The sequence below is a fragment of the Mus musculus genome, chromosome 2 (genome assembly GCF_000001635.26).
Source record: "Mus musculus strain C57BL/6J chromosome 2, GRCm38.p6 C57BL/6J".
Lineage (NCBI taxonomy): Eukaryota > Metazoa > Chordata > Mammalia > Rodentia > Muridae > Mus > Mus musculus.
The window spans coordinates 178,301,588-178,327,286 of NC_000068.7; the positions used below are offsets into that span (position 1 = coordinate 178,301,588).

At 50.2% G+C, this 25,699-nt stretch overlaps 1 protein-coding gene across 6 annotated transcripts in view; it reads left to right on the forward strand.

Moving 5' to 3' along the window:
• Phactr3 (phosphatase and actin regulator 3) overlaps positions 1-25,699 on the forward strand; it is a 219,518-nt gene that overhangs the window by 182,613 nt on the left and 11,206 nt on the right. For all 6 annotated transcript variants that reach the window (NM_001177789.1, NM_001177790.1, NM_028806.2 and 3 more), the window contains exon 8: positions 1,098-1,251. In NM_001177789.1, the coding sequence (NP_001171260.1) occupies positions 1,098-1,251 (154 nt within the window). The remainder of the gene's footprint in view (positions 1-1,097; positions 1,252-25,699) is intronic.

The following is a 25,699-nucleotide window of genomic DNA, read 5'->3' on the forward strand; positions in this document are numbered from 1 at the left end:
CATCCCAAGATCCTTGAAATACCCCCAGTTCACTAAGTTACCACATCTCTCAAAAAAAAAAAAAAACAAAAAAAACAAAAAACTGCAGCTGTTGTGTGTATGGCTTCTTCAGACTGTGAGCCAACAAATCCAGGATGCCATCATTCGCAAAGTCAGTGAGGCAGACCGCCTGAGCCACTTACAGTAACCTTTTCTTTCTCTCCAAGGCACATGATGGATGACTCCTGTTAGACGTTCAGACCTCAGCAGACTTGTGTCTTATCTCCCAAATTCCTCTCAAGGGATCACATTCTGTGTATTGGCCTATTTTGTGTTTCTGCTGCACAGTGGGGGCAGGCTCTGTCTCAGGGGCTGATTTTCTTCCCTTTCATATTTCTCAAGTGATGAGATGTGTATGGTGAGCATGCACATGTCCAAAGGGTAAGATGCAACTGAGCCAGGCAGACTCCAAGTCAACTTGGTGGTGCATTCACTTGCAACATTCTTGAATGACTAACTCTGGTGTCCACCTGTCCCTGGGGAAGAGTGGCAGTCATTGAATCAATCTCCAAGTGGTTAACATCTGCCAGTCAAGGGAAGCAAGACAGGGTGCCAGATCCCATTGGAGACCCTGACCCAACAGTATCCTACTGATCAGAGAGATGTCATATAAGCAATGCTGGCAGGGCAGGGTGTAGGCAGATAGCCTCTGGGGTGGCGTGCTGTATGTACTGAAAGCACATGTATGTGACTAGAAAGTGGGAGGCACTGGAGCGAAGTCATTGCTTCCTGGGGCTAGAGTCACAGCCACTGCAGCTAGAGTCACTCTGTAATTCATAAAGATGGCGTTGAAAGAGGATGTGTGCCATGGTCACCGAGGTATCTAGTTCCTGGACACCTGGGATGTATGATACCCACTGTGGAGCATGTGACCAGGGGAGGCCTAATGTAGCATCACGCACCCTGTCCCCTGAGTCTCTGGAAACAGCCCCATGTAGCATGTGTGGGTTGTTTGGTTTCAGCTCCGAGCCCCTGGATTTAACTCCTGACCCCATCCACAGAAGGCTACATGGAGCCAGTTCTTTAAGACCTGTTTCTCATCCCGGTGGGTCTCACAGGAACTTTGCCGAGGAAATGCAAGAAGGAGTTGCTGGCAGTGAAGCTGAGGAACCGGCCGAGCAAGCAGGAGCTAGAGGACCGGAACATCTTCCCCAGGAGGACCGATGAGGAGAGACAGGAGATCCGACAGCAGATAGAGATGAAGCTGTCCAAGTAAGTGAGCCGGTGCAGACTGATGCGGACGCTCATCCTAGCCTCTGGGATCCACCTCCCCCAGTGTCACACAGGGCTCATAGGTAGATGCGGGATCTGCAGCAGGTCACTCAGCCCTTGGCATTGCATGGGAACACACTGGGGCTGCCTATGTGCCTGTGGCTCAGCAGCATCCCTAACCTCTGCCTGTCAAGTTCCCCGGGACAATCAAAACTTTCTCCAGATATCACCAAAATACCCCTTGGTGAACCAGTGGTCTGCACAAGCCACGGGAGACGTGTGAAGAAGAGAGGATCACAGAAGAGAGAGTCTGGCCCCACTGCTGAGGACATGTTTTTGCTGTTTTAGGGCTTGCTACAGACAGCCCCTCATAAAACCCATCCAGTTATCTCCCTCTAAGAATATGGGTCCAGCTTTGCTAGATCCCCTGAGCCCTTTGGGAGAAGCTGTGCTTACATGAATGTGTACATACAGTGTCACACTTCGTGGGGTAGAATGTGCATCACATGCTATGTGCCACAGGGTGAGAGGTTCACTAGCATCCTTCTGCACTCAGTCACAGTGGGCTCAGGCTCTCCTCCTGCCCCAAAGTCTGGCTGTGACCTATGGGAACAAATGGTGGATTCCTGTACTCTCTGGGCTCCACCAGGTGATGGTTACCCAGCAACCAGTCTGTGCCATGGGTCAGGCCAGAGGGAAACTGCCCCATGTTGGACCACAGAGGGCAGGGCTAAAGAGCATTTATAGATGGTGGAACTTCAAGGGGCAGGGCTATAGCGCACATTCAGAATGTAGGACTGACTGGGGTGGGTCCTAGAGTGTGGGGTTGTGGGTCACTGGCAGAGGGCAGGGCTGCAGGGCACCTGCAGGAGTGGGACTTCAGAGGGTGAGGCTGTGGGTCACCTGCAAGCACCTTAGCTGCAAAGGGTGGACCTGGAAGCTGCAGAGCTACTTGGTTTACGAATGCCTAAGAGGTACAGAAGACAAAGGCTGCAGGACCAGGATTCCCCTTCACTCACAGAACTGGGAACTAATTTTAGACTCTAGGATGTAATACATCAGCGTCTCAGTTTCACTACATCTGAAAATGGAAAAGGATCCCAGAATTAGACACAGACAGCAGGAGGCTGTGAGTCTACCCCGGAGATCAGAGGTGGCTTCTGGTGTCTCTGTGTCTTCCTCGTGGGAATGGTCTAATTGGCTCTCTGCCTGTGTGCCTTAGGACCATCCACATTCTACTGCTGAATAATTCAGCCCCCGGTTGCCATGGCAACACATCATCTACGGTATTCCCAAGAGTGTTTGGGGTTTCCATAGCGTTTTCTTTTGCTATTTCCAAATTTAATTTTTTTTTCTTCTGTGTGTTCCATGGCTTCTCTGAGCGAAGTGATTCTCATCTTGCACCCATGACAATGCCCTGTATGCCTGGTGTGGGCATCCACAATGAGGCTGGGGTCCCCTCTGCAGGGGTAGTGTCATGTGTTACTGCCTGTCCCATCCTTCAGGGTTACTGAGCTTGCTCTCCAAATATATGTGGGTGAATGGGCACAGTCCTGGTCTCACAGTCCTGGGGCTGTGTCCTGGGAACAACCTGCAAAGGGCTGTGTGTCCCCTTGTGTCCACAGCCCCACCCCCCAAGAACATTAAATACAAAGGCACCATTGATAGGATTTCATACTGTAGGATGGATCATCTTGTACTCCAGATCCTCCCGTTCAGTCTCTTCAGCTGGAGTCACAAGTGTGTGCCACTGGACCTGCTGGCTATCACCTTCAAGTACTGAGGAGATACCACGAGTTGTTTATCTGCTCCCCTCTAAGTAGTCCTTGCTACTACATGGAGACTGAGAGGCGCATTTGCCTCTGACTTATTGTGCCTTAGGGAGAGGGTGAGATGTCTTACTGGGGTGCCGTGGGAGGGAAAGTGGGCATAGGAATCAGACAGTTAGGGAGTACCCAGCCAGCCTTCTGGGAGATGTTCTGGGCAGCAGCAGTTCTCAGACAGTGCCTCCTGCCGAGAATTCTGGAGTTCCCTATCTTACTCATTGCTTGGGGCCATCTTCTGTGGTTTCATGTGTGGTGTGCTCAAAGCCTGGGCCAAGACACTATACTTGGTGCAAAGCTGTTGACACCCACGGTGGGGGACAGGGTGCAGCTAAAGGAATGTGGAGTTTCTCCTCTGCATCGCCTAGAGATGTGGCGATCACCTAGAGAGTGGGGATATCCAGACATGAGCTTGGCCTCAGAAAGGTAGCTTTAGATAGCAATCGTCCTTCGCAGTTGTGGCCAGGGGTCTCCCTCACTTTGTGAAGAGGAGATAGTGGGGCTGGTTAAAAAGATTCCAGGTCATTTAAAGGAACAAGGTCATATTCCTGGCAGGAGGAACTGGCTGGGAACTGCTACTGTCATTGCTAGGCATCCTCATGAGCTGTTTGTCATCGGCACAGGCATAGAAGCCACCAGCAGGCCTTCTGGAGAGTATGTAACATGATTGAATAAACAGGCTACAGGTGCTATTAACACAAGTTTCCTTAGAGCCCCCCTGTGGAGCAGATGACAGCCTTGCCCCTAGACCAGTTGGTTGATGGTTTGCCTGGGCCAAGACTCTGGACAGGCATCTCTGGAGTGATGGGTTGTACAGCCTCTTGTTTGTGCTCCCTGGAGGAGGCCTTTGTTCTGGGGCTGAGTGAGAAGCTGATTAAAGCTCAATAGCATCCTTCAGGGGTTGGCACTTAGCACATTAGCACAGCGGTTAAGTGATCCCCAGCTTCTCTCTGTACATTGTGTTCTGCTGGATCCAGAACAGACCGCCACCACAGGGCCACAGAGAACACAGGGTCTCAAGGAAAACAGCGCCAGGCACACTTGTACCGCCGAACAGAAGAGCCACCTCTCCTGCTTGCTCACCTTGAACTCTGCATTTGAACAGGGGGGTTGTGTGATGCTCCCAAGGGTGGGAAACTGGGCACTGCTACCTCACTGCATGATGTGAGGCTGCTGAGACTGCAAAGGAGGCTGGGCACGATGCAAGCTCTTGGGCTTTTGGCTGCTGGGCTTTGGAAATAATAATCTTATCTGCTGCTTCTAATTGCTCAAAAGCTTGTCCTATCTAGAGTGTGCACATCCACTGCATAGGTAGAGGTTACACTACTAACAAACTTCAGTGAATCTTTGCTTCATCTCCCTCCCTCCCTCCCCTTCCCTCCTTCCTCCTCCCCACTCTCTGTCTTCTCTTTCTCTCTTGCCCTAACTGTAAGAGTGAATGTGAGCCCAGTTCACCATGGGCACTTTAAGTACTGTGGGCATCACCTTGGAGACAGTCATCGTCGTAAGGTAACTGTTGCTTGAGTCCGTTTTGCAGTCCAGTGGCTTATTTGGCGCTGTGCATTTGTGGTCTCCTGGAAGGTTTGCAAAAGTGTCCTGTGGTGGGTACATACTCTGCATAGCTTCAGTTTTCACTTGAGGAGAATGAGCACAGCACCAAGCCATGTGGCAACAGGTGGCTGGTTAGAGGTATGAAGAGCCAGGGCTGTTTGTGTCAACATGCATGAACTCAACACTGCTCCCAGCCCCCATGGAAGCAACTAGTGTGCAGAAGAGGGTTGGGGACACAAAGTGGCAGCATCTGTCATTTCTGAAAGATGTGAAACAATGTTACTCTGAGGCTCAACAGCTTAGTGTTGTCCCCAGAGGCTTCAGCCTCTCATCCCTTCACAGGGTCAGCCCAGTGCTGTCTCCAGAATTACAGGGCAGGGAACATTGGAGGGTAATTGTTCCTCTGATACTTTCTGGTTCCATATCTGACTCCCAGGGGAAGTATGTGAAGATCTCCAGACCTTCCTCCCATCTTCTGAGCCGGGACAGAGAGAGAGGGAGAGGGAGGGGGAAGGGGAGGGGGAAGGGGAGGGGGAGGGGGGAGGGGGGAGGAGGAGGAGGAGGAGGAGAAGACAGAGGAGGAGGGTGGAGAGAAAGGAGACAGGGAAGAGAAGGAGAGGTAGAGGGAGGAGGGAGGAAGAGGGGAGAGTGTGTTTACCCCAGGCTAGTAGGCTTATGAACTTCCAATGATTCTTCTGTCTCTACCTCCCATCTCACTACAGTGCTGCTACTGCTGATGTGCCCCGTGTCTGGCTTTGTGTAGGCTTTGAGGACCCGAACTCAGGCTTGTGCTTGTCCACCAAGTGCTTTACCCAACAAGCCATCTCCCCAGGATCTGTACTTTACAATACCCCCCTCTCCAGTGTCTTCCGTCCTTTATGCTGTTATGGCCTCCTTAAGACCCCTGGGAGACAATTCTCTGAGCTTTAGCATCAAAGTGATCTATGTTTCTGCTTAGTCTGTTGCTATTTTAAGGGTAATGCACACTTTATAATTAATCTGTTAACCTTTATTGCTTCGTCCACCAAGAAGCTCAGAGCAGAGTGCACAGCTGCCCGTGACAAATGTGTTGTGTAGTGTTAAATGTGTGCTGTGTTTAAGCACCTGATATATGCTTTTTCTTCATTTTATTGTTAAGAAAGTAGTTAGTGTATAGTTTCAAGGTCTATTTCTATATTTAAAAATGTTCAGCGGGAACACCTGGTCCTTTGTGATGGGGCTGTCAGTGTGCTGAACATTCTGCCCCCTGGTCTCCTCTGGAACAAGGCTTCTCTGTTACAGCCCTGCCCCAGATGTCCATTGGTACCCGTGCTGTGGCATCTTCGGATTGGATAAAAATGCCAGTGTGCTTTTCCCTTCCAATATGAGGACCTCACGGTTTAGATAAGGCTACAGTGATGGTTTGGGGACATAACCGAGGTTTATATTTTTATCTTTTTATGGATTATTTGTATAAGATGTAAAAATGTTTTAAAATGGCAATGATAAGTGTCGACAATATTTAAAACAAAACCCAGACATCTTTAAAGAAAAAAAAAGAAAGAAGAAAAAAAGGAAAGGAATTAGGCACAAATAGAAACTAATTGTCTGATACTGTAGTGGATCTCTCAAGATCATGGATGAAGACAGCGGCAGATTTCCTTAAAAGCATCTGTGGATGACACACGCTGAGAACTATGAACCTAAACATTATATAACAGCAAAGGGATTCTCCTGCCCAGTTTACAAGACACTTACATAATAGATCCTTAAATGTAAATTGAACAGTGCTGTGTGAACATAAATTATAATAGGGGATTAAATAACAGTGCCCAGCCTGGCCAAGCTGTCGACTTTCCTGGCTCACCACTGAGCTGCATGGCTATCTGTCAGTGGTGCAAAGAGCCAGGACAGTTTGTGTTAACTCATGTGAAGTCACCTACACCCCAGAAGTTAAGAATAGACAGGCAAGAGAGGTGTGGGAGGGAGAGATGGTCGCAGCCATTCACCTTTAGTCTCTGAGGAACATGAAGGGGATGTTGGTGGCAGAATCAGCAACTTTAAATGTGCTCCATGGGCTGTGGCCACTCTACTATTCACAGGGCTGACCTAGTAATGTCTCTGAGCCTTTCTGGGTTCTTGGGCTGTACTGAGTTCAGCACCAGGTGGTACTGGCAGTGACTCCTATTTGGAGAAGTCTCAGAGCAAGCTCAAGAGGTTGACACTCCCTTAGCACTGAGCTGGGGCAGTGAGTGTGGATGGGGGTGATGGGAGACTCAAAATCCAGGCTTGAAGAAAAAAGAGTCCTCACGTTAAGTTATCCCCTGCATCCCATCCCTCACTACTATGTGGATACCATCTATACCTGTTCCCATGTGACATCCTTGCACTGACATGGCTATTACAGATGCATAGAATGTGCAGCCCAGCCACACACTGGCTTCTCATTTGATCTCTCCAAAGTTCCTTCCAGTTCAATGTCCCATAGGAATAAGACATTATTGGGAAATAAGTGGCCTCACATCCCACAGTTGTCCTTATGCTCTGGAGAAGCAGGACACAGTGTAACCACTGGGCTCAGTGCTTCCGCCTCAGTGCACATTAAGACCCAGGGACAGAACACACTAGGGACAGCCTCCCCCAGGTGTTTGTGACATGAGGCACTGCCTGTACTAGGCCTAGTGGGGGACGATCTGTGTCCAGACAGGGTCTTGATACTGCTGGTGCTTTGTAGTTGAACCTGTGTCCATAGCAATCCTCTTACAGGCTGGCACAGTGTGGGGAGCTCTGACCACAGCCCTGTGTGGGGAGCACCTCTTATGCTCTGTTTGGGTGGCACTTAGAGGAGGAAAGGAACAGAGGCTGTGTTCACAGCATCTCATACCTCTGATCCCAGTGCCCAGCTCCTAACGACTGAGCAGCCCCACTGATGCTGCGGCCTCAGGTGCTCTGCACACATCTGTGTCCAGACGGCAGATGATGTCCTGTGTCTAAAACCCATAGTCTGATACAGGCTGTATTAATGAGGCTGGTAACATCACATCCTTGCTCACTATTTATTCTATCAGTGTCTGCAAGTCTATGACTCTGCTCTCAAAGCTGGGTGGGGTGGGGCATCATATATGCTTTCTTAATCATGTTTCCACACCTGTAACACTGTTTTGGCACTCACTGAGGAAAAGACTGCAAGTCGCAGGTAACAATATCGCTTTAGGACCTTTCTATGGTGACTCTAAGTGCCACCCACACAGCACTGCTCTCCTTCAGGAGGCTGATACATGTTGCTCTGTATTGCTTACAGTGACAGAGGAGGTGTAGGTACAGGAGAGTGGACCCAGGTTGCCCAACAGTTTAAAATGTCCTTGCATTTGAATGTCTGTCATGATATACATCCAACTATAGAACATCCAAGTTCATGCAGTGTGCAGCTGATGGGTGCTAGGGGCTGCATGAGTAGATATGCTGCCACAGGTATGGGTAAGTCACTGCATGCCACAGGCCAGATGGAGCAGCTGCCTGCAGAAGGCCCCAGGGGTAATGACCAGCCCCCAAAAGAGTTGCAGTGGGTATCAGGGACAGGTATGATGTTCAAGCTGGGTTTTAATGAACAGAAAGGGATATGGTCAAGCGACGGACTGGAGAGCAGGAGGATGAAGCTGTAGTGACCCAGGGACATGGAAGCCTGTGCTTGCCCTGCTCAAGTGTCACTGCTGAGAGAATTCCATGGTTGACAGCTTACTGAGGCTCCCGGCACGCACATGCCGTTTGCGATCAGCTAAATATCACTGACCAGAGAGACCTCTTTTGACTGTCCCTCCACACCCCAGTTGACACGACCCCACTCTGTCTCCCTCCATCACCTTGTCCCAGCTCCCTGTGACATTCTCAGTCTGAGCATGCTAGCTGGATTCTGCTCACTTTGTCTACTGGTGAGTACTTGGTATTCTAGGTAAGTACTTAAAAATGGCGGCATCCTTGTGAAGAAAGGTCTAAGAAACATGGCTGGTTACCCAAAGGGTCCTAACAGACCCTGCTACTGGGAGGAGGTGTGTGTGTCCTCGTCTCACTGTCTCTGTCTCTACCTCTCTCTGTCCCTCTGCCTCTCTCTTCTCTCCTCCTCCTCCCTCCATTGTCAGCAATCATTACTGCCGGTGTGGGATGCTCAGGAGGGGCCTTGTGGATGGTTTCCGTTTCAGAAGCCTCTTGAGTCTCAGAAGCCTCCCTCTGGGAGGGAGTAATTCAGTTCGGAGGCCATAGCTGCACAGTGAGAACTCAGAAGACTGGAAACAGTGCTGAGAAGATCGCCCAGCCTGGAGCCTTAGTATGTCCTGTGCCAGAGAAGAATGTAGAGAAAGGGAGGGAGGTTTGGGGAAGGTTACATAAGAGACAGGAAAACTTAGGTGTGTGTTGGGGCTCTGGCATTTACCATAGCTTGGGGAGTTCTGTCCAAGTAAAGTGAAGCTACGCAAGCAGCTGCGCCAGCGATCAGGGTACCCCAGGCCAGCTTGATATTTTGTTAGATTTCTCATTTCCTCACATGGTTGGTGGTTTGACTCCTAGCATCTTCACTCTGGTCTAACATTATTACGTTGGTGATGGATAGCAAGTGCTGGCTGTTCATGCTCCTGCAGGGACCAGAACCAGCTCCAGGGGGTCAGGCTACTAACCCTGTCTGTCTCCTGGAAACCGTGATATGTGGCTTCCTTTTAAAATAGAACCCCAGGAAATGCACATTTCTTTGTCCTGGAAACCTGCAGGGTCCTATTGGGGGTCCTTCCTGAGAGAGTTCAGGTTTGCCATGTGAGGAGCCATGTACTTCTGTTTGGATAAAACAAGGAATGGTGGGTGGCTGAGATGTCCTTCTGGGGTGGAAGTGGGGTTAGGGACTGGTTCAGGGTCAGGGGCTGGGGGCTCACAAGATTGGCATGATGATGTGCCAAGGGCTCCTTAGGATCCTTGTTACTGCTCAGACTTTGGCAAGAAAGGCATACTGTCCCCAGCATAGACCGCAGCATGCAAGGCACTCCTTGGAGGGGTACACATGACTTCCTGGTATGTGGAAATATATCCATGCACTTGGGCTTTGAATTTTCTGGTAGGATTGGGGCATCAGAGGGACTTTCAAACAGTGAATAAGTGGGTGAATACAGAGCTCATTATTCCCTCGGTAGCCCTTGGACAAGCAGCTTGAGAGACAAGACACTCTGGTCAGGCAGAGGGAGTACTCTCAATGGTTCACAGTAGCCCCAAAGCTGCAAGAAGCACCTTCCATGTCAGAGCCATATGCTTGAGAATCTGCTAGGGGCTCCACATCCTGAGAGGGAGGATGTTTCCTGTGCCTCGAGGAACTTCACCTCTCGTGAGTCCTGTAAGACCAGTACACTCAGTCTGTACTGAGGATGTGATGTGCACTGTGGCCTTTGGTTCCCCTGTCACAGGCCTCATCATCCTGGCTGTATTCAAGAACCCGAGAAGGATTGCTTATAGCCAGTCAGCAGCTGGGTACAGACAAGAGTTGAGCCCAGTCCTTATGGAGTCCTTTGCCTCTGTCTCCAAGCAGCACCTAATCCTGGCTCATCCCTGTTCCCTGACAAATAAGATTTCCATGCAGCCCTCTTCTAGCTTACATGATTCCCATGTGTGAAGTGGACTCTGCTGAAAGAACCTTTCTCAGCGCTTAGTCCTCAGAGCCTGGAGAAACAGGCTCCCAACTAAGCCCTGCCTGATGAATGAGTGTTGTCTTAGTCAGGGTTTCTATTCCTGCACAAACATCATGACCAAGAAGCAAGTTGGGGAGGAAAGGGTTTATTCAGCTTACATTTCCATGTTGCTGTTCATCACCAAAGGAAGTCAGCACTGGAACTCAAGCAGGCCAGGAAGCAGGAGCTGATGCAGAGGCCATGAAGGGATGTTACTGGATTGCTTCCCCTGACTTGCTCTGCTTGCTTGCTTGTAGAACCCAGGACTACCAGCTTAGGGATGGCACCACCCACAATGGGCCCTCCCACCCTTGATCACTAATTGAGAAAATGCCTTACAGCTGGATCTCACGGAGGCATTTCCTCAAGGGAGGCTCCTTTCTCTGTGATAACTCCAGCTTGTGTCAAGTTGACACACAAAAACAGCCAGTGTATAGGTGTATACTTGGGAGCTAAGATCAACAGATGAGTTGGATATTTGCATGGTACCTGGATGGGAAAATGGTTGAGAGGATGGGTAGGTGATGGGTCATTACATAGTTAGACATAAGGGTAGATGGAAAGACCATTGCCAAAATAAGCAGGTGGGTGATAAGTTATTAAGTGGCTATATATTTAGAGTGATGGACAGACATGTAAGTGAATGGATAAACTGATGGAAGGATGGAAGGACTGACAAATGGATGAACAGATGAGCAGATGGATTGGGCAGAAACAGATGGTCAAGTGATTTTTGCACTTTTCTTGGTAGGTAGAGGGATCGGTTTTCAGGGTACACCTGGCAGAGTGGACAAGAATTGAGTTCAACAGAATGTGCATTGAATGAGTACCTTCCTTTAGGTACATCGAGGCACAACATCCTGTTTACTGATTTGACATGTGACTGTGACTGGTGTGTTCAGAAGCTTGTCTTGGATTCGAAAGCCCTTGGGTTTTCAGTGCACATAGACACTTCTCGAGGTGGGTTCTGTTGTGGAGGTGCACCCAGATTGGAAAGGATACACTTTCTATCCCAGTAAAATGGTCTCAGAGCTAGCTACACCTACAACTGTGCCTCAAGCCTCTAATGGGATGTTCTTGCTCATTTCTCTAATAGGGATATTTGGCCAACAAATGTAACTGGTGTGTGTGTGCGTGTGTGTGTGTGTGTGCGTGTGTGTGTTGTAAGCCACTCCATGTGAGTTCTGGGAACTGAACTCGGGTCTTCTGCAAGAACAGTAATTAAGCCCTTCTAACTGCTGACCCAGCTCTCTATCCTAGAAGGAAAAAAATCTAAATAGGGCTTATTATTACTGAATTTTGGGAGTTCCTTATTTAACCTGGAAAATTATATGGAATATCCTTCATTTAAATTCTGTTGAGAATCTGTCTGAATTTTCAAAAACAATGTGCAGACACCACAGCATACATGTGGACTGTAGTGGGCCTGAGATCACCCACTGGCATCCATGGCTATGAGCTGACGTGTGTGTGTGTGTGTGTGTGTGTGTGTGTGTGTGTGTGTGTGTTTGTGAGTTTATTTGCATCTACTAATGTTACAGTCACACACACATGTGTAATACATTTGTTCATATTCACATCGCCGCACTCTCTGCTTCTACCCTCCTTGCTGGTTCCTTCCTCTGTTTCTGAGTTTCCTTATTTCGTTTCATTATTTTATAAGATGGAGTCTCATTTAGCCCAAGACTCCTCTCTGCAGCAGAGAATACACCCTCAGGCTGACTGTGGGGATGGACACAAACATCCCAGACACAACAGACACAGAGTGATCCAGTTAAGGTGGTACCGACGACCTTGGCTACACGGCAAGTCTCAAACGTACTGAGAATGACCTTGAACTTGTGACCCTCCTGTCTGTATCCTTTGAGAGCTGGGATGCAGGTGTGAGCCGTCATGCCCAGCTTGTGTTCGTTTTGAGCAGTATGATCCTATCTACAGGAGTGAGCATCATCTAGCCACTCAGCAAACACCGGAGCCTGGCTGACTCAGTGTGTGACCTGACCTGGTCCACACTGGCAGTCTTCACTGCCTTCCCTGATGGAGGAGGGGACAGAGGGACTCTCTCTCCTCGGATCCCACTCTTGTTTGCTGGGAATCTCAGTGTGGTGGTGGGGAGTAGGGCTCAGACAACAGAAGTTGATCAGGGACAGTGTTCCATAGCAGGCACCCACTTCCCTCCCTGTAAAGTGGGTCAGACTGTGGGCAGGACTCAGGGAGATCCCCGTAGAAGAAAACAAACAAGCTGGAAGGGATGAGATCTGGAGTCTGTTGGTTTAAGCAGCTTTCTTGAGATGCAATCCCCATGTTATCTTATTTTGGACTTGCCATGTAGCCAAGGTTGGTACCATCTTGACTGGATCACGCTGTGTGTCTGCTGTGTCTGGGATGTTTGTATCCCACCCACAGTCGGCCTGAGAGTATGTCTGCTGCTGCAGAGAGAAGTCTGTGGCTCACTATCTGGATTCCGACCTTCAGAGCAACACCTAAGCCACATGGATACGCAATCATTTGGAATTGTTATTGGAATCATTGCACCTACTGCCATCTTTGTCAAACCTTTACCACTCAGTGAGCATCTTTGTTGGTCATCGCCTTCATCTTCGTCTCTATTCTTATGTTCTCATTATCCACGTATTCTCCAATATCTTCCTTATCAATTTCACCACATCCCTCTTCCTCCTCATCACCATTGTCTCAGCAACAGCCTCACCCTCATCTTCAGCCTATTTACTCCTGGTGTGTCTTCATGGAGGAGAAAGTACTTGGCAATGCTGGCTGTGGATCCTCTTGATTCCCAGGGTCCTCCCTGGGAGGGGCAGAGCACATAAGTGAAGCACATAAATGAAGCTAGGTAAGGGAGCATGTGCTCACTCCTGCATGGAGAGAAGGAGCTCTTGGAGTTGGTGGGGCCAGGTAAGAACATTGCAGATGATCTTCTAGCCAGGGACACTTCTGTACAGTGGTGTGGTTGGGAAGTTGGTATCAAGTGTTGGTCACCTTTGAAGGACCTGATCAACACCACTCTTTTTCTATGTTAAGTGCAGAAGTGAAGTTTGGCTGACCTTTGATCCCAGCAAACCCTGAGCATGGTGACTGGGGCTTCCTGTAGATCAGCAGTGTCCAGCAAAGTGAGCTCAGCTCGGTTTCTGCCTTGGTCCCACCATACCCCCCCTGGCCTTGGCTCTGGTCTCCTGCCCCACCTCTGTTCCCAGTTGTACCTCACGGGAAGGAGACTGCCCAAGTACTTCCAAGTCAGTGTTAGAAGTGACCTAAGAAGAGAGGCTAGGTAGGAAGCTGGAGTTCTCTCCTATAGGTTCTCTAAATCTGTCATGGCAGGAGGTGGGAGGAACCAAGGAAGAAGCAAGGACAGACAGCTAGACGACTGGTTGGGAAACATCATATCCTTTAGGGAGATGCTGCTTCTCCACATCTGGCTGTAGAGCCCAGGTGTGGCCCTGTGCGTTAGAGACAGTCCCTTGGGCTTTTATAAATGCCCACCCTGTTCCTCATGTGCTGCCCGGGATATGGGCATCTAGGAGAAGCTAGGGAGGGAGGGATGAGGGAACTCTAAGGGCCCTGGGCAATTAGACCAATGGTACCTCCCCTTCTTTGAGCCAGTCCTTCCCCATTACCACTGCAATTTATTTCATCCACAGAGACTTCCTGGGTACCCTTGTGTGGCTCTCTGTGCGGCACATGGCTGCAGTTCAGAGCCCACTCCTCAGCTCCAAGCCCTGGAGTTCTATCACAGGGTTCTTAGGACACGAAATCACACATGCCTGTCTGAGTATCAGATGCTGTGTCCAGCCACACACCCAGAAGCGCTTCTGCTCCCAGTATGATAGGTGGGAACTTCTGATGGGAAGAAAAACCTAGATGCACCTTCCGCAAGAGGTGTGAGAGAGTGGACACCCAGACAGTCAGCACAGAGTCCACAGGCATTTACAACATCCAGTCCTTACGTCCAGGCACACTCACCCCACAGCAGCTTTGGAAGCATTCTGCTCTGGCTCTGGAGTGTTTCATTTGGCTTTCATAGATATGTTCCTTTACTAACCACAGCAAGTCAAGCAGTCGGTGTACAGAGAGCTTAATTAAATTACCTAACTCCAGCAATAAGCACAGCTGGTACCACAGGGCTGGGAACAGCAGCTGCCACCTGTGGATGGCGAGAACAGAGCTGTAGGGTCACTGTAGGCAGGGTTGGTGTGCAGGTCTGGACCTGGGAGAGAACAGACCCTGAGAACAGCGTGGCCTCTCAGGCAAGTCTGCAGCTGTGTGCATGGGTGGGCTCCCTCCTGCTTCAGGAGTCTCTCTGCTTGAGGCCTTTGCCTCTTTGTGTCTGGGTCACTGGAGGTTCCACACTAAGCTCAGAGTCTACTTCTTCCTGGGGTAGCTGGTGTGGGCTAGATTGCAGCTACTGGACCCTGCCACTTGATTCTTTGGGAATTTGGTTGGGTAACTGGGGGTGGCCATCTTGTCAGGCTGAGATCTGACTTGTTCAACTCTGACCATCAGAGAGACAAGATGTGCAGGTAGTTCAAGGGCAGATAGGACTCCACAGTTAATCCTGGAGAGGCCAGCATTGAGGCAAAGGTTGAGTGGCGCCCAGGTTTTTTTGTGGGTGTGTGGTTAGGGTGGGGTGTGGGTGTGTCCACATGTATGCACATATGTAAAGCCAGAGGCCAACCTTGTGTGTCACCCCCAGGGATGTCCACCTCCTTTGAGTCTCTGATTGGGCTGGAGTTTACCAGTTAGGTTAGGCTGGTCAGCAAGCCCCAAGGATCTTTCCCCCTGCTTCCCAGCAGATACCTGGATAGTAACTAGACCAGCATCGCTCGGTTCTGAGTACGTAAACTCAGGCCCTTGTGGTTGTATTCAGGTGCCTCCAGCTGAGCCACCTCCCCAGCCCTGACAGGTTTCTTTGCATGGTGTGAGCCTGCTATAAGTGCTCACTTGCTTGCTGTTTTGTTTCTTCAAGTCTGTCTGTCAAGCCTTCCACACCAGGGCCAGAAGGTCTCATCATAGAGGCTTCGCTTTTTACACACCACATTTTCACTATAGTGTGTGTGTGTGTGTGTGTGTGTGTGTGTGTGTGTGTGTGTGTAGAATGCATATGCATGTGTATAATATTATTCAAGACACTTGGAAAGCATGTTCTTAGAATTGGGTCTGGTGATGAGAACAGGTGTGTAAGTTCTGTGAGCTTCTTTGAGACGGAATCCCACTATGTAGCCTTGGGTGACCTTGAACTCTTAATGCCTCTGTCTCAGCCCTCTAAGTTCTAGGATAATAGGTGGGTGACACCTTGCCTGGTCACATTTGTCATTTTCGACAGTGAAGGATTGTGACTACAGGAGAATATACCTACAGGGCCCATATTTTGGTCCAACCAGTGATGATTTGATGTCCCCATCTCTCCCCTAGGTGAGGAAAAACTATGTTTTCACCAGGACTAGCAGAAGGTCTCATCTCCATTCTTGTCAGCTGCAGTTGGGGTACCCTGTCCCCATTCTTGGCATCTCTCCCCCAGATCGCTGTTTTCTGTCTCTCTGCAGTGCCATGATGGTTCCATGTGGCCAGGGCCACTCACTGGGCTCTGCAGGCATCTCTGTAGGACTAAGTAACAGTCCTAAGACAATTTTTGCTGTCTGTGTCCCATATGCTTGAGACCATGCACAATGGCAGGGTCCTGGTCACTCCTCCCACACACTGGCCAGCACTGTAGAAGGGGGTAAGGATTAACAGTGAGGGACAGAGTCCCTTCCCCTGGGAAGGGCTTTTACGCCTATGTGGCCAGATCTGCTCTTCTCTTGTGGTTACCCACAGGATGCCTCTTGCTGGTGGCCATTCTCTAGCCAATTGTATTTTCAGGAGTAGTCAATGATGCTCTGCTTCCTTATTCTGAGCCTTGCAAATATCCCAGTCAGTTTCCTGGACAGAGGGAATACATGCCCAGAAGCCCTGAGGTGGGAGCAAGCTTGGTGAGCATTGTTTCTGAATGTTTGCCCCCAAACTCACATGCTCCCCACCCCCAATGAGATGCCGTTTGGGGTGCAGCTTTGGGAAGATAATTAGAGTCTCCTTGGGATCAATGTCTGCATTAATTTCTGTGACAAACACACCTAAAAAAAAGCAACTTAAGGAAGGAATGGCTTGCTATGGCTCACAGTGCAGAGGTGCAGCCCTCCATTGCTGGGAAGCCATGGTAGCAGGAGTGTGAGGCAGCTGGTCACACTGCAGCCACAGTCAGGAAGGGAAGAGATGAATGCTGGTGGTCATCTCACCTTCTCATTTCTATTCAGTGAAGGACCACAGCCCATGGGATGTGCCACCCACATCCAGGGCATGCCTTCCCATCTCAGTTAAAGTTTCTGGAAACATCCTCACAGACACACCCAGCAGTGTGTCTCCTGGGTGATTCCAAATCCAGCCAAGCTAACAGTGAAAATGACCCATCACAGCTTCCTCTGGAAGGGGCCCAGGGAGACTGCCCTTCCCACCATGTGTGAGCAGAGGGAGTGTGTTTGGTACCCCCATACGCTGGTTCCTAAGCTGAGACGTTCCACACTCCAGAGACGTGAGGCATGCATTTCTGCCCTTTACCAGCCACTCTGGTTGTGGGTTATTGTTATGGAAGACAGAGTAAGCCAGCAAGTTAGCCAGGCCAAAAGAAAGAGGACCAGAGGAGGAGCCAGCAGAGAGCTGGAGGTGGGAGGTGGTGGGGAAGGGCAGGACAGGCAGATCTGGATGGAGCACAGTTCCTGGGAGTGCTTTCTGCCAACCAGCTGCATGTCCACCTGGCCTCCTTCCAGGATCCCTGTCATGGAGCCGGTGACCCTGACCTGGGCTCCTATGGGACCAGTGTAGATTCTGCTTTGTCTGGGACCAGAGGGCTGAGTGGGGTAGCAGGGATTCAATCAGGTATGGGCCACCATTTGCCCTCTGCCCTTTATCCTTGGCAGCAGCTTGCTGACCAGCTTAGACATATCTATGCATTATTTTTTCCCTTGTGCAAGGTCAGGAGGGACCATGTATGTCCCATGCACCTTTCTAGTAGCTGATGGATGATATGCACAGGCTGGCCTGTGTCAGCACCTAGCTGTGGTGCTGTCTTGGCATCTAACCCTGCTCACGCTCATCCTTGCTCTACCCTGCCCTCTCTTTTTGACACATGTGCTCCTGGCTCTTCTCCATGTAGTACACTGAGAATCAGTACCTGACAGGGGACATTTAGAATGATATTCTGTTTTCTTCCCTGAGAGGAAATACCTTCCCACAGGCAGCTTACATGCTATGTCCTGTGGTGAGCAAACTGTCTTTCCTCTCCACGTATACTCAACCACAGCTTTTTTCCTCTCCCATGGAGGACGCTCTATTGCCCATTGGGGTCTATCTGTTCTGAGTGCTTGTATCACTATAGAGAGCAGAGCAGGGAAGGCCAGGTTGATGCCTCCCAGGTATCCTGGGACTCATCTAGAGAGGCAAGTGCTCTTGGCTGCTGGTCTCTGCCTATTTGCCAGGAAACTGGAAGCAGGACCTTCCCAGTCCTAGCATCCCAGGGACTCTGACTCCTGCTGCCAGGGGACACCTGGCAACCTGGACACCTGGAAAACCTTTTCCCACATAGGATGTTTGGGAGCAGTGCCAGACAAAGGAAATAGGAAGCCTTACAGATGACACTCTGTCATTAACACTCCTCACTGTGGATATAGAGAGGCACCAGTGGGGGCAGAGATGCATGTCAGCCATTGGCAGGCCAGTCATCCTTGGGGCCTCCAGGAATTCTGGGATAGGATCATGGAGGGTCAGTGGTGGGTGCCTGTCCAGTGATTCTGTCCTGACCCCAGGAAGTGTCCTGAAGCTTAAGGGCCAGCTCCTGAGCAGTGAAGATTCCCCCCTCCCCCCACGCACACTTGACTTTGAACATCCCCTGATGCTCTCAAGGATGTGAGCTGTGGCACATGGACAAACACGATACATCTTGTTGAAATGGCTTGCAGACTGCTTCCTGGAAGGCAAAGGCTCTGGAACCAGAGGGAATAAGGAGCCTTGTTCTGTCCAGAGCCTTACCAAGAATCTTCCCTGTGTTTCCAGAAGTATCTGCTCAGACGTGACGGCATCCCTCTGTGCCTGGTGCATTAGCAGCTGACATCACCCGATATCTGTGGAGGTGCAGCAATGCAGTTCTCACCCCGGCTCCCAGTGAGGTCGTGTCTGAGCTCCCACATAAAATGTTTGCAATTGTATGGAAACTTAATTTCCCCTTTTCCCCTCATATTCTAAATATGACATAATATTGATTTTACGTGTGTTGCATGTGTGCATGTAGGGCTGAGGTCCACGGTGTCTTCCTCAGTTTGTCTCCATCCTTATCTTTGAGACAAGGTTTCACATTGAATTCAGAGCTCACTGACTTAGCTTGGCCAGCCAGCAGGGTCTTCCAGTGTCCACCTCGCCAATGGTGGTATTGCAGGCATGAGATGCTGTGACCCATTTATTTACATAGGTGCAGATCTTGGGTCCTCATGCCTCCATGGTAAATCCTTCTCTACTGAGTTCTCTCTCCAGCCCCTGATATGCTGTAAGTAAGCGTGAGGGTTGATTGGAGGTAAATTTGGGTGGCAGTGTGTGCTGTGCAAGGGGATGCAGGTCTAGGAGGGCTGGGAGTTGGGCATCCCAGCCCAGGAGTCCATCTGAAGCTGTTGAAGGACATGGAGCAGGAACAGGAAGTGATGCAGGAATCGTCATGGACTGTCCAGTCTTGCTGAGGACAGTTGGATCAAGTTCATCATGGGGCTTCACGAATGCCAGCTTACAGTGGGGCTAGAAAGGAAAGGGACTCTGGGTGGCTGTCACTATGCTCAGGTGACAGGCTAGTGGCTTGGATCTGGTACATCCTAGGCCAGCACACAGATGTGGAGACTCCTGAGGTACTGGGAGTGAATACAATTAGAAGCAGATTGTTAGTGGGAATCAATTCTAAGATGAGCAGTGGACACTGAGCAAGCCAGAGGTATGAGAAGAAGCTGGTTTTGGACGTGGGATAGAGACACTGGGTTCATATGCTCACCCTTGTGTACAGAAAGCTGGTGTAGGCAGCTGCTGTGACAGGATCACTGTGAGTGTGTGTATGTGTGTGTGTGTGTGTGTGTGTGTGTGTGTGTGTGCAGTTGGCATCTCCCTAGGTGAGCCTTCAGTGAGTGAGAAATACACTAGTCAGAGGGATGTGATCCCAATGTGGACACATACTTTCCACTCTAGGTCGGAGCTGGCTGGGACCTCTGTGGGGTGCTCAGTCCTGGTCTTCTCATGGCTGCTTGCTCTTGTCATGTGGGGAGAAGATCACTCTATTCTTGACCTCTATTCTCCAGGTGTCCTATCATCCAGGGATCTGCGACTCAGGGTACATACCTGCCTGTTTTGAGGACAGCGGGCAGGAGTGCAGAAAGCTTTCCACGTTCCTGGTCCTGAATCTGAATGGTGGTGTTTGGCACACCCTCACTGGGAAATCCCAGTTTCCTAGTGACTCAGGGCTGGCTGGGGGGCAGGATTGCCTCCCAAAATAGCCGCAGTCTCTGTGGGCGCAGCACTGTCTGCTCTCCAGCGGCAGCCTGTCTCTAGGAGGCGACTGCCTCTTCGAGAAGGAACCTCTCAATGTTGGTCCAGTGCTTAGTTGATCTAGTAGGAAACCCTGAGTGGAGTCTTTGTCGGGATGACACTGCATGAATTGACACTTGTGGGGCGGTAAGTCTGCAATCCTTCTTAAGCCAAGCCTACTGTGCTCAGGCTTCTCAAAATTTCCCGTAGACCTGCAGTCATCTGGCCAGGAGCACCAGGTAGCTAAGACCATATGCCAAGGAGGACATAGAAACTGCTGTCCTCAGAGGGCCGGATGTATGCTGCCTCGTGCTTCTGTCTCAGCTGGTCCTGATGGAACCTGAGACATGGGTGTATCATCTGCCCACAGTTCAGAAGAAAAAACAAACATCAAAGGTACCTTATCAATATCACAGGACTTACAAATGCATTTACTCCTGTCTCTGCCTCGGACCAAGGCCCTTCTCATATAGGACGATGGGTGAGAGTCATGGAAGCTGCAAGTTACTTGAACTGAGGATACCAAGAGAGTTTAGAGAGAAGGTAAAGGGGACCCATTGCCCAAAGATGGACATACTATATGAGTTAGGATCCCAAGGTAGATTAAGGCTTGGATACAATGACCTGGGAAGGTTTCACAGGGGAACTGTGTGGGGAGGAGGGGGAGGTAAAAACAGTGCTGCAGCAGACAGAGATGACAGGCACGTGTGTGCTGAGTGCTCTCTTCATGGAGCCATGAGGCTCAGAGAAGGGCAGGGCAAGGCTCCTCCAGGGTTGGCTAGAGATGCCGTGGCTGGGGTGAGAGCACATGAGAAGGCTGGGTGCCACAGAGCCATGTCTGAGGCTTGCTCTAATTTCATACAAAGGCTCCTGTCGTTCTTACATACATGGTGGAAAGATGTTTACATGTAATGACATGGAATGTGTGATAGTAAGAAAAGCACTGAGACCTCTTTGCCCACAAAACCTCATCTCGCTTTGTGCGTTGGCGATCTGTATGTCTTGGGATGGTCTTCGTGGGCAGACAACAGCTTTTGAGAGTGTGATACATTGAGATGTCGTAGGTGTGCATGAGCACGTGACGAGAACGTCCAGAATCACCTTTCCTGGAATTTGGAGTCTCACATGATCTATACAGATGCTCCTGTCCACTGTTCTCATCCCGAGGGACCAGATACCAGTGTTTGTTCCTTCACGGTGGCCGTGGCTTTGTCCCAAGGCAGCAGTCACTCTAGTCTACACTCTGGTTCTGCGAGCTCAGATGTGGTTTGCACGTATGAGTGAAATCAAGGTATCTGTCTTTCTGTGTCTGCCTAATTAACTAAACACAATGATCTCTAGAGCGTTCTGTGGTGGTGTTCCCAGTGTCGTCCTCACAGGAGCTCTGAGGTGTCAGTCTGAAAGAGCATGTGCTGTGGGACCAGAAGTGGCAGCTAGACTGTACTTCTTTGGCAGCTCCCCGCATTGACCTACTCTACCTCAACTTTCCGTCCCCTTTGTAGTTAAGCCTGGTCTGACCCACATCAAGACCTTCTTCCGGGACAGCCATGGTCATAGCTTTGAGTCCCAGCATCCCACTAAACGTGAACAGGGCCCCCCTGGTCAGGCCGTCTGGAGAAGCCTGTGATAGCATTTCTCTCTGGCTTAGTCTGGGTGATCACCTGACAAGTGGAACCCTTAAGCAGGGTCAGAGGAGCTTATATACATTGAGTCCTGCACAACTCAGTGACCACAGCCATTATGTGCAAACAGGCTGGGGCCCTTGCTTCCAGGCTGCAGAACTGAGCACAGAAATGGCCCATTCTTGCTGGATGCCTTTGCCAACTGGAGCCAGGACAAAGTCAGGAGTCACCTCAAGTTTGCATCTCTAGGGAACTCACAGGATAGTAGAAAGGACATGTGAGAGGACAGTGGCTCTTGGCAGATGCACTGTATGGTCCAAGGCTGAAGGTTAGCAGAAAGGCAGAAACTGGACTCCAGGTATCTGAGAGTAAGCAGACAAGCCAGTGCCTGGGTGCTTGGGAGCTAGGGTGGGGCAGGCATGGGTAAAGGACACCAGCATGAACGCCACATGTGCCTTCTGCCCTGCAGTCGTGGAAATGGCACTGGTTTGTGTGTCTCTGTGTCTGTGTGTTTATGTCTGTGTCTATGTGTGTGTGTTAAAGGAGAGAAGTGTGCTGGAGCAGGCTGTGGATCTGTGCGGGAGGAGGGAGGAGGGAGGACTGAGAACTATCTGAGTACCTTAGGGAGGAGGGCATATGTGAAGGAGGAAAGCGTGTCTGAGGCAGAAGTGGAAGTATCTGAAAAAGAGTATGTCTAAAGGAGGGAACCTTCCCTATGTAACAGCTCTTCCTATGGGTTCAGGCCCACAGTGGGGCTGCCAGCAGAGTGGAGACCCAGGCTCTACGCTGTGGGGGACAATAGCCACAATGCTGATGTCTACCTACATTTGGTCTATGCTAATCCTCTTAGCCCTGTACATTGCTGAGGCAGGGGATCACACAGTACAGGCCCAGGATGGGGAGAACATGAACCCTGGTAGCCAGTGGCCAGGGTAGAGCTGAGTCTGGTTTTCAGAAGTTAGTGTGCTGACTCTGGGTACTGGCCTAGCATAGCAGAAGCTTGCCAGCCTTCCACAGACAGGAATGAGGAGGCTCCTCTTTACCCTCAGTACTTACCTGGGCATCGCTGCTGGCTACCTCAATCTCTATACTCCAACCTACCATTTCTCTCTGCCTCCCTGTGCCCTGACTGCCCATTCTTGGAGTCACAGTGCGAGCTATAAGTGACTTTCAGGTTGACAGCCACAGAAATCCACTGAGGGCGTCACTTCCCTATCAGCTCCCCTGCACTCGATCCAACAGGGATTCGTGGATGCCTGGAATCTGTGATGCTTGCCGGCACTGGGTGAAGTACCGTCCTAGCCTGTTCTGTTCCTCCGGCCTTCCAACACTCTCTCCTCTGTGTAGGACTGGATGCTACTGTGTTGCAATATTTCTTTCCTTGGGGCCTTTCAGCCCCATGGTGCTGTACTTAGCTACCCCATCAAGCCTCACTGTAGGGAGTCAGCTCCAGGTGGTAAGTCACTGTCACCAAACCATGGGCAGGGCAGGGCAGCAGCAATGAGAGCCAAGAGCTATGCATCCTACTGGGCAGTGATGCCCCTGGGCCTTCTCTGCACCTCTCAGTGCTCCTGGCCTCCTTGGCTTCCAGAGTTCTTCCGCTAGAGCAATTTCTTGCTGTTTCCTGGCTCCTTGTCCATAAGATGATGGCACCAAAGTGATAGCACTGTCCAGCCTGGATGCTAGTCCGGGGAATGAGAGAAGACCCGGCAACATTCTTTCCATCCTTCACCAACACCTGCCTGTCTGAGCTCACTGGCAACAAGGTGTGACAGGCCCACTGTCATGGAGTTCTAGGACCATGAGTAATGAGCTCCTTCAGCGCCTTCCTTCCCAAGGCTGTGGTGCTACCCACAAAATGTCCTCGTGGTCTGAGTGGCCACTGCATCACAGCCAAGGCATCACTTTCCACTGTGGGAACCTCTCTCTCTAGCCTCAGCCTGCCCATCTGTCCTGAAGATCAGGCTTCTTGTCTCTCCTGCAGCTGCTGCCCCATCTGCTATGGTTCTAGCTCTCCCTGCTTTGGATCCAGCTGTGAGTTCTAATTTTTGTTCCCGGGGCTCTTGTGGCCTGGGTTGAGACCAGGTATTTGGATGTCAGGCTCCCATGCTGTTCCAGTCTCACAGGGTCTCAGATGCGTGGTTTGGGGGGGGGGCAGGGGTGAGACCTCATTAACTCGGGTGCCAGGCTTTGTTCCCCAAACTAAAGCTCAGTTGGTCAAAGCCTCTAAGAACGTTTTCTTTCCAGGGTTTTATACCTGGCCTGGGCAGTACATGCTAGTTAAAAAAAATGCTTCTATCTTAGAGGTGAGCTTTTCCACAAGTTATCTATGGGTACAATACTGTGGGAAGAAGAGTCTGGCCTCCCAGGCCTGGCTTGGCAGATGGGCCAGTAACTTACCAGAGCCAGATGTGCTTGGTCCTGTGAGATTCTTAGAATAGCCAGCCAAGGGGCTTTGTGGCAATTCAGCTGCCCTGGTGTAGCTGACCATAGTCATCGGTGGGGTCCTGGACACAAGTAAAGAGAGGAGAGTCTGAGCAGTTTGACTTTTCCAGGCCCAGGCCAGTGTATTAAGTCCCTCCGGTCTCTGTCTTCTGCTGGGTTGTAGACTTGAAGAATGCCATTTGGGGCTAGGAAGAAGTACCTGACACAGGTGAACACTTCACACAATCAACGCGTGTAATCAGGTATTAGGGAACAAAGTCCTGCTAGGATTGTTTTTCTGAAGAAAATATTTACTTATAAATGTCAGGGAAGGTATGCATTGACAACCTGAATCCTGATTCACAAGGACCTTAAAGCCTTGCCCACAACCATCCTGACCTTACAACCCTTGGCCAGTCATCCTGACCTTACAGCCCTTGGGTATGGCCATCCTTGAGGTGGTGTGAATTCTTGAGAGATTTCTGAATTCCAAGCAAATGTTATGAAGAGCCATTCTACATCGACTCAGTCTCTACAACTCTTTGAAGATCTGTTTAGTCCTCGTTGTGTGTGAGACGTAGGACTCAGAAGAGCCAAGTGCCCTGCCTACGCATACTTAGCCAGGAAATGTCGTGTCCCAAGCTCTGATCACCAGGGTTTGTCCTCCGTCTTCCAAAGCCCGTCGCCTTCTGTTCTGCCATATTGCCTATTATGCCATAACCTGCCTGGATAATCCCTGTCTGCGTGGTGCTTCTTGAGCGGACTCGGGGGAGAACACCTTATTCCATGCCATCATCTCCATGTCATCTCCATGTCATCATCTCCATCCATGTCATCATCTCCCAGCCCAGAACCACACTTGGCACAAGATAGTCTGCTCACATAGCATGCCCTCCAAGACCTGTGGGCTTAACTCCAGCAGATTGTCATGTTGTCTCTCTTTCTTCCCTTGGTCTTCAAGCCCAGCAAATGAGAAGTTAGGAGAGATTCTATCAAGAGTGTAATCTCCTATGGCTGACCCCTTTGTCACCAGGGTCTCAGTGCAACTGCACTTTCCCCAGGTTCCCCTGCCTTGCCTGGTCTCTTATTCCTTGATTCATTTATTCTACGTCCAGGCCACTATGAAATTGCTGGTGATTTTTGTTTCTTGTTCACCTTCCTTTTCTTTTGGATGGTGAGCTCTCCCAAACCTTCCAGGCTCAGCAATGTGTTCACAGGGCTTAGAACAGTATATGATGCATAGCTGGTAGTCCATGGTCATTTGAGAGGGTTTAGGGCCATAGCAGTAGGGAGCAAGGGCCACATTTGGCAGATATTACCTAGGATAGATGGGGAAATGCTTGATTCTGGCTGCCAGCCAGAAGTTGTCAGGGTCCAGGTTCAAATCTCAGGGAACATTAGAAGTAGGGTGGAGGCCACCCCCATCCTGGAAGAGCTGGCAGACAAGGTTCTGGGGAGGCCAAAGCAAACTTGTGCTCCAGTGCAGAGGGAGGTGTGGAGCAGACACACCACGCCCCAAGCTTTGTGCTGGGACAGGGGTTATAAATAGACACGATTTCTGGAGACAGCACTTTTACAGGGGCAAAATGTTATAGCCCCTGACTCTGAGTATTCAGTGCCTCAGCCCTGATGTTTCTCTGTGGTGGCTGAGGATCCGGAAGTAGGAAGGCTTCTGGCTGCAACCCAAGGCCATTATTTTAGATAGAAATAATTGGAGCTTGGCATTGGTTTTGTCTAATTATGCCTCCCT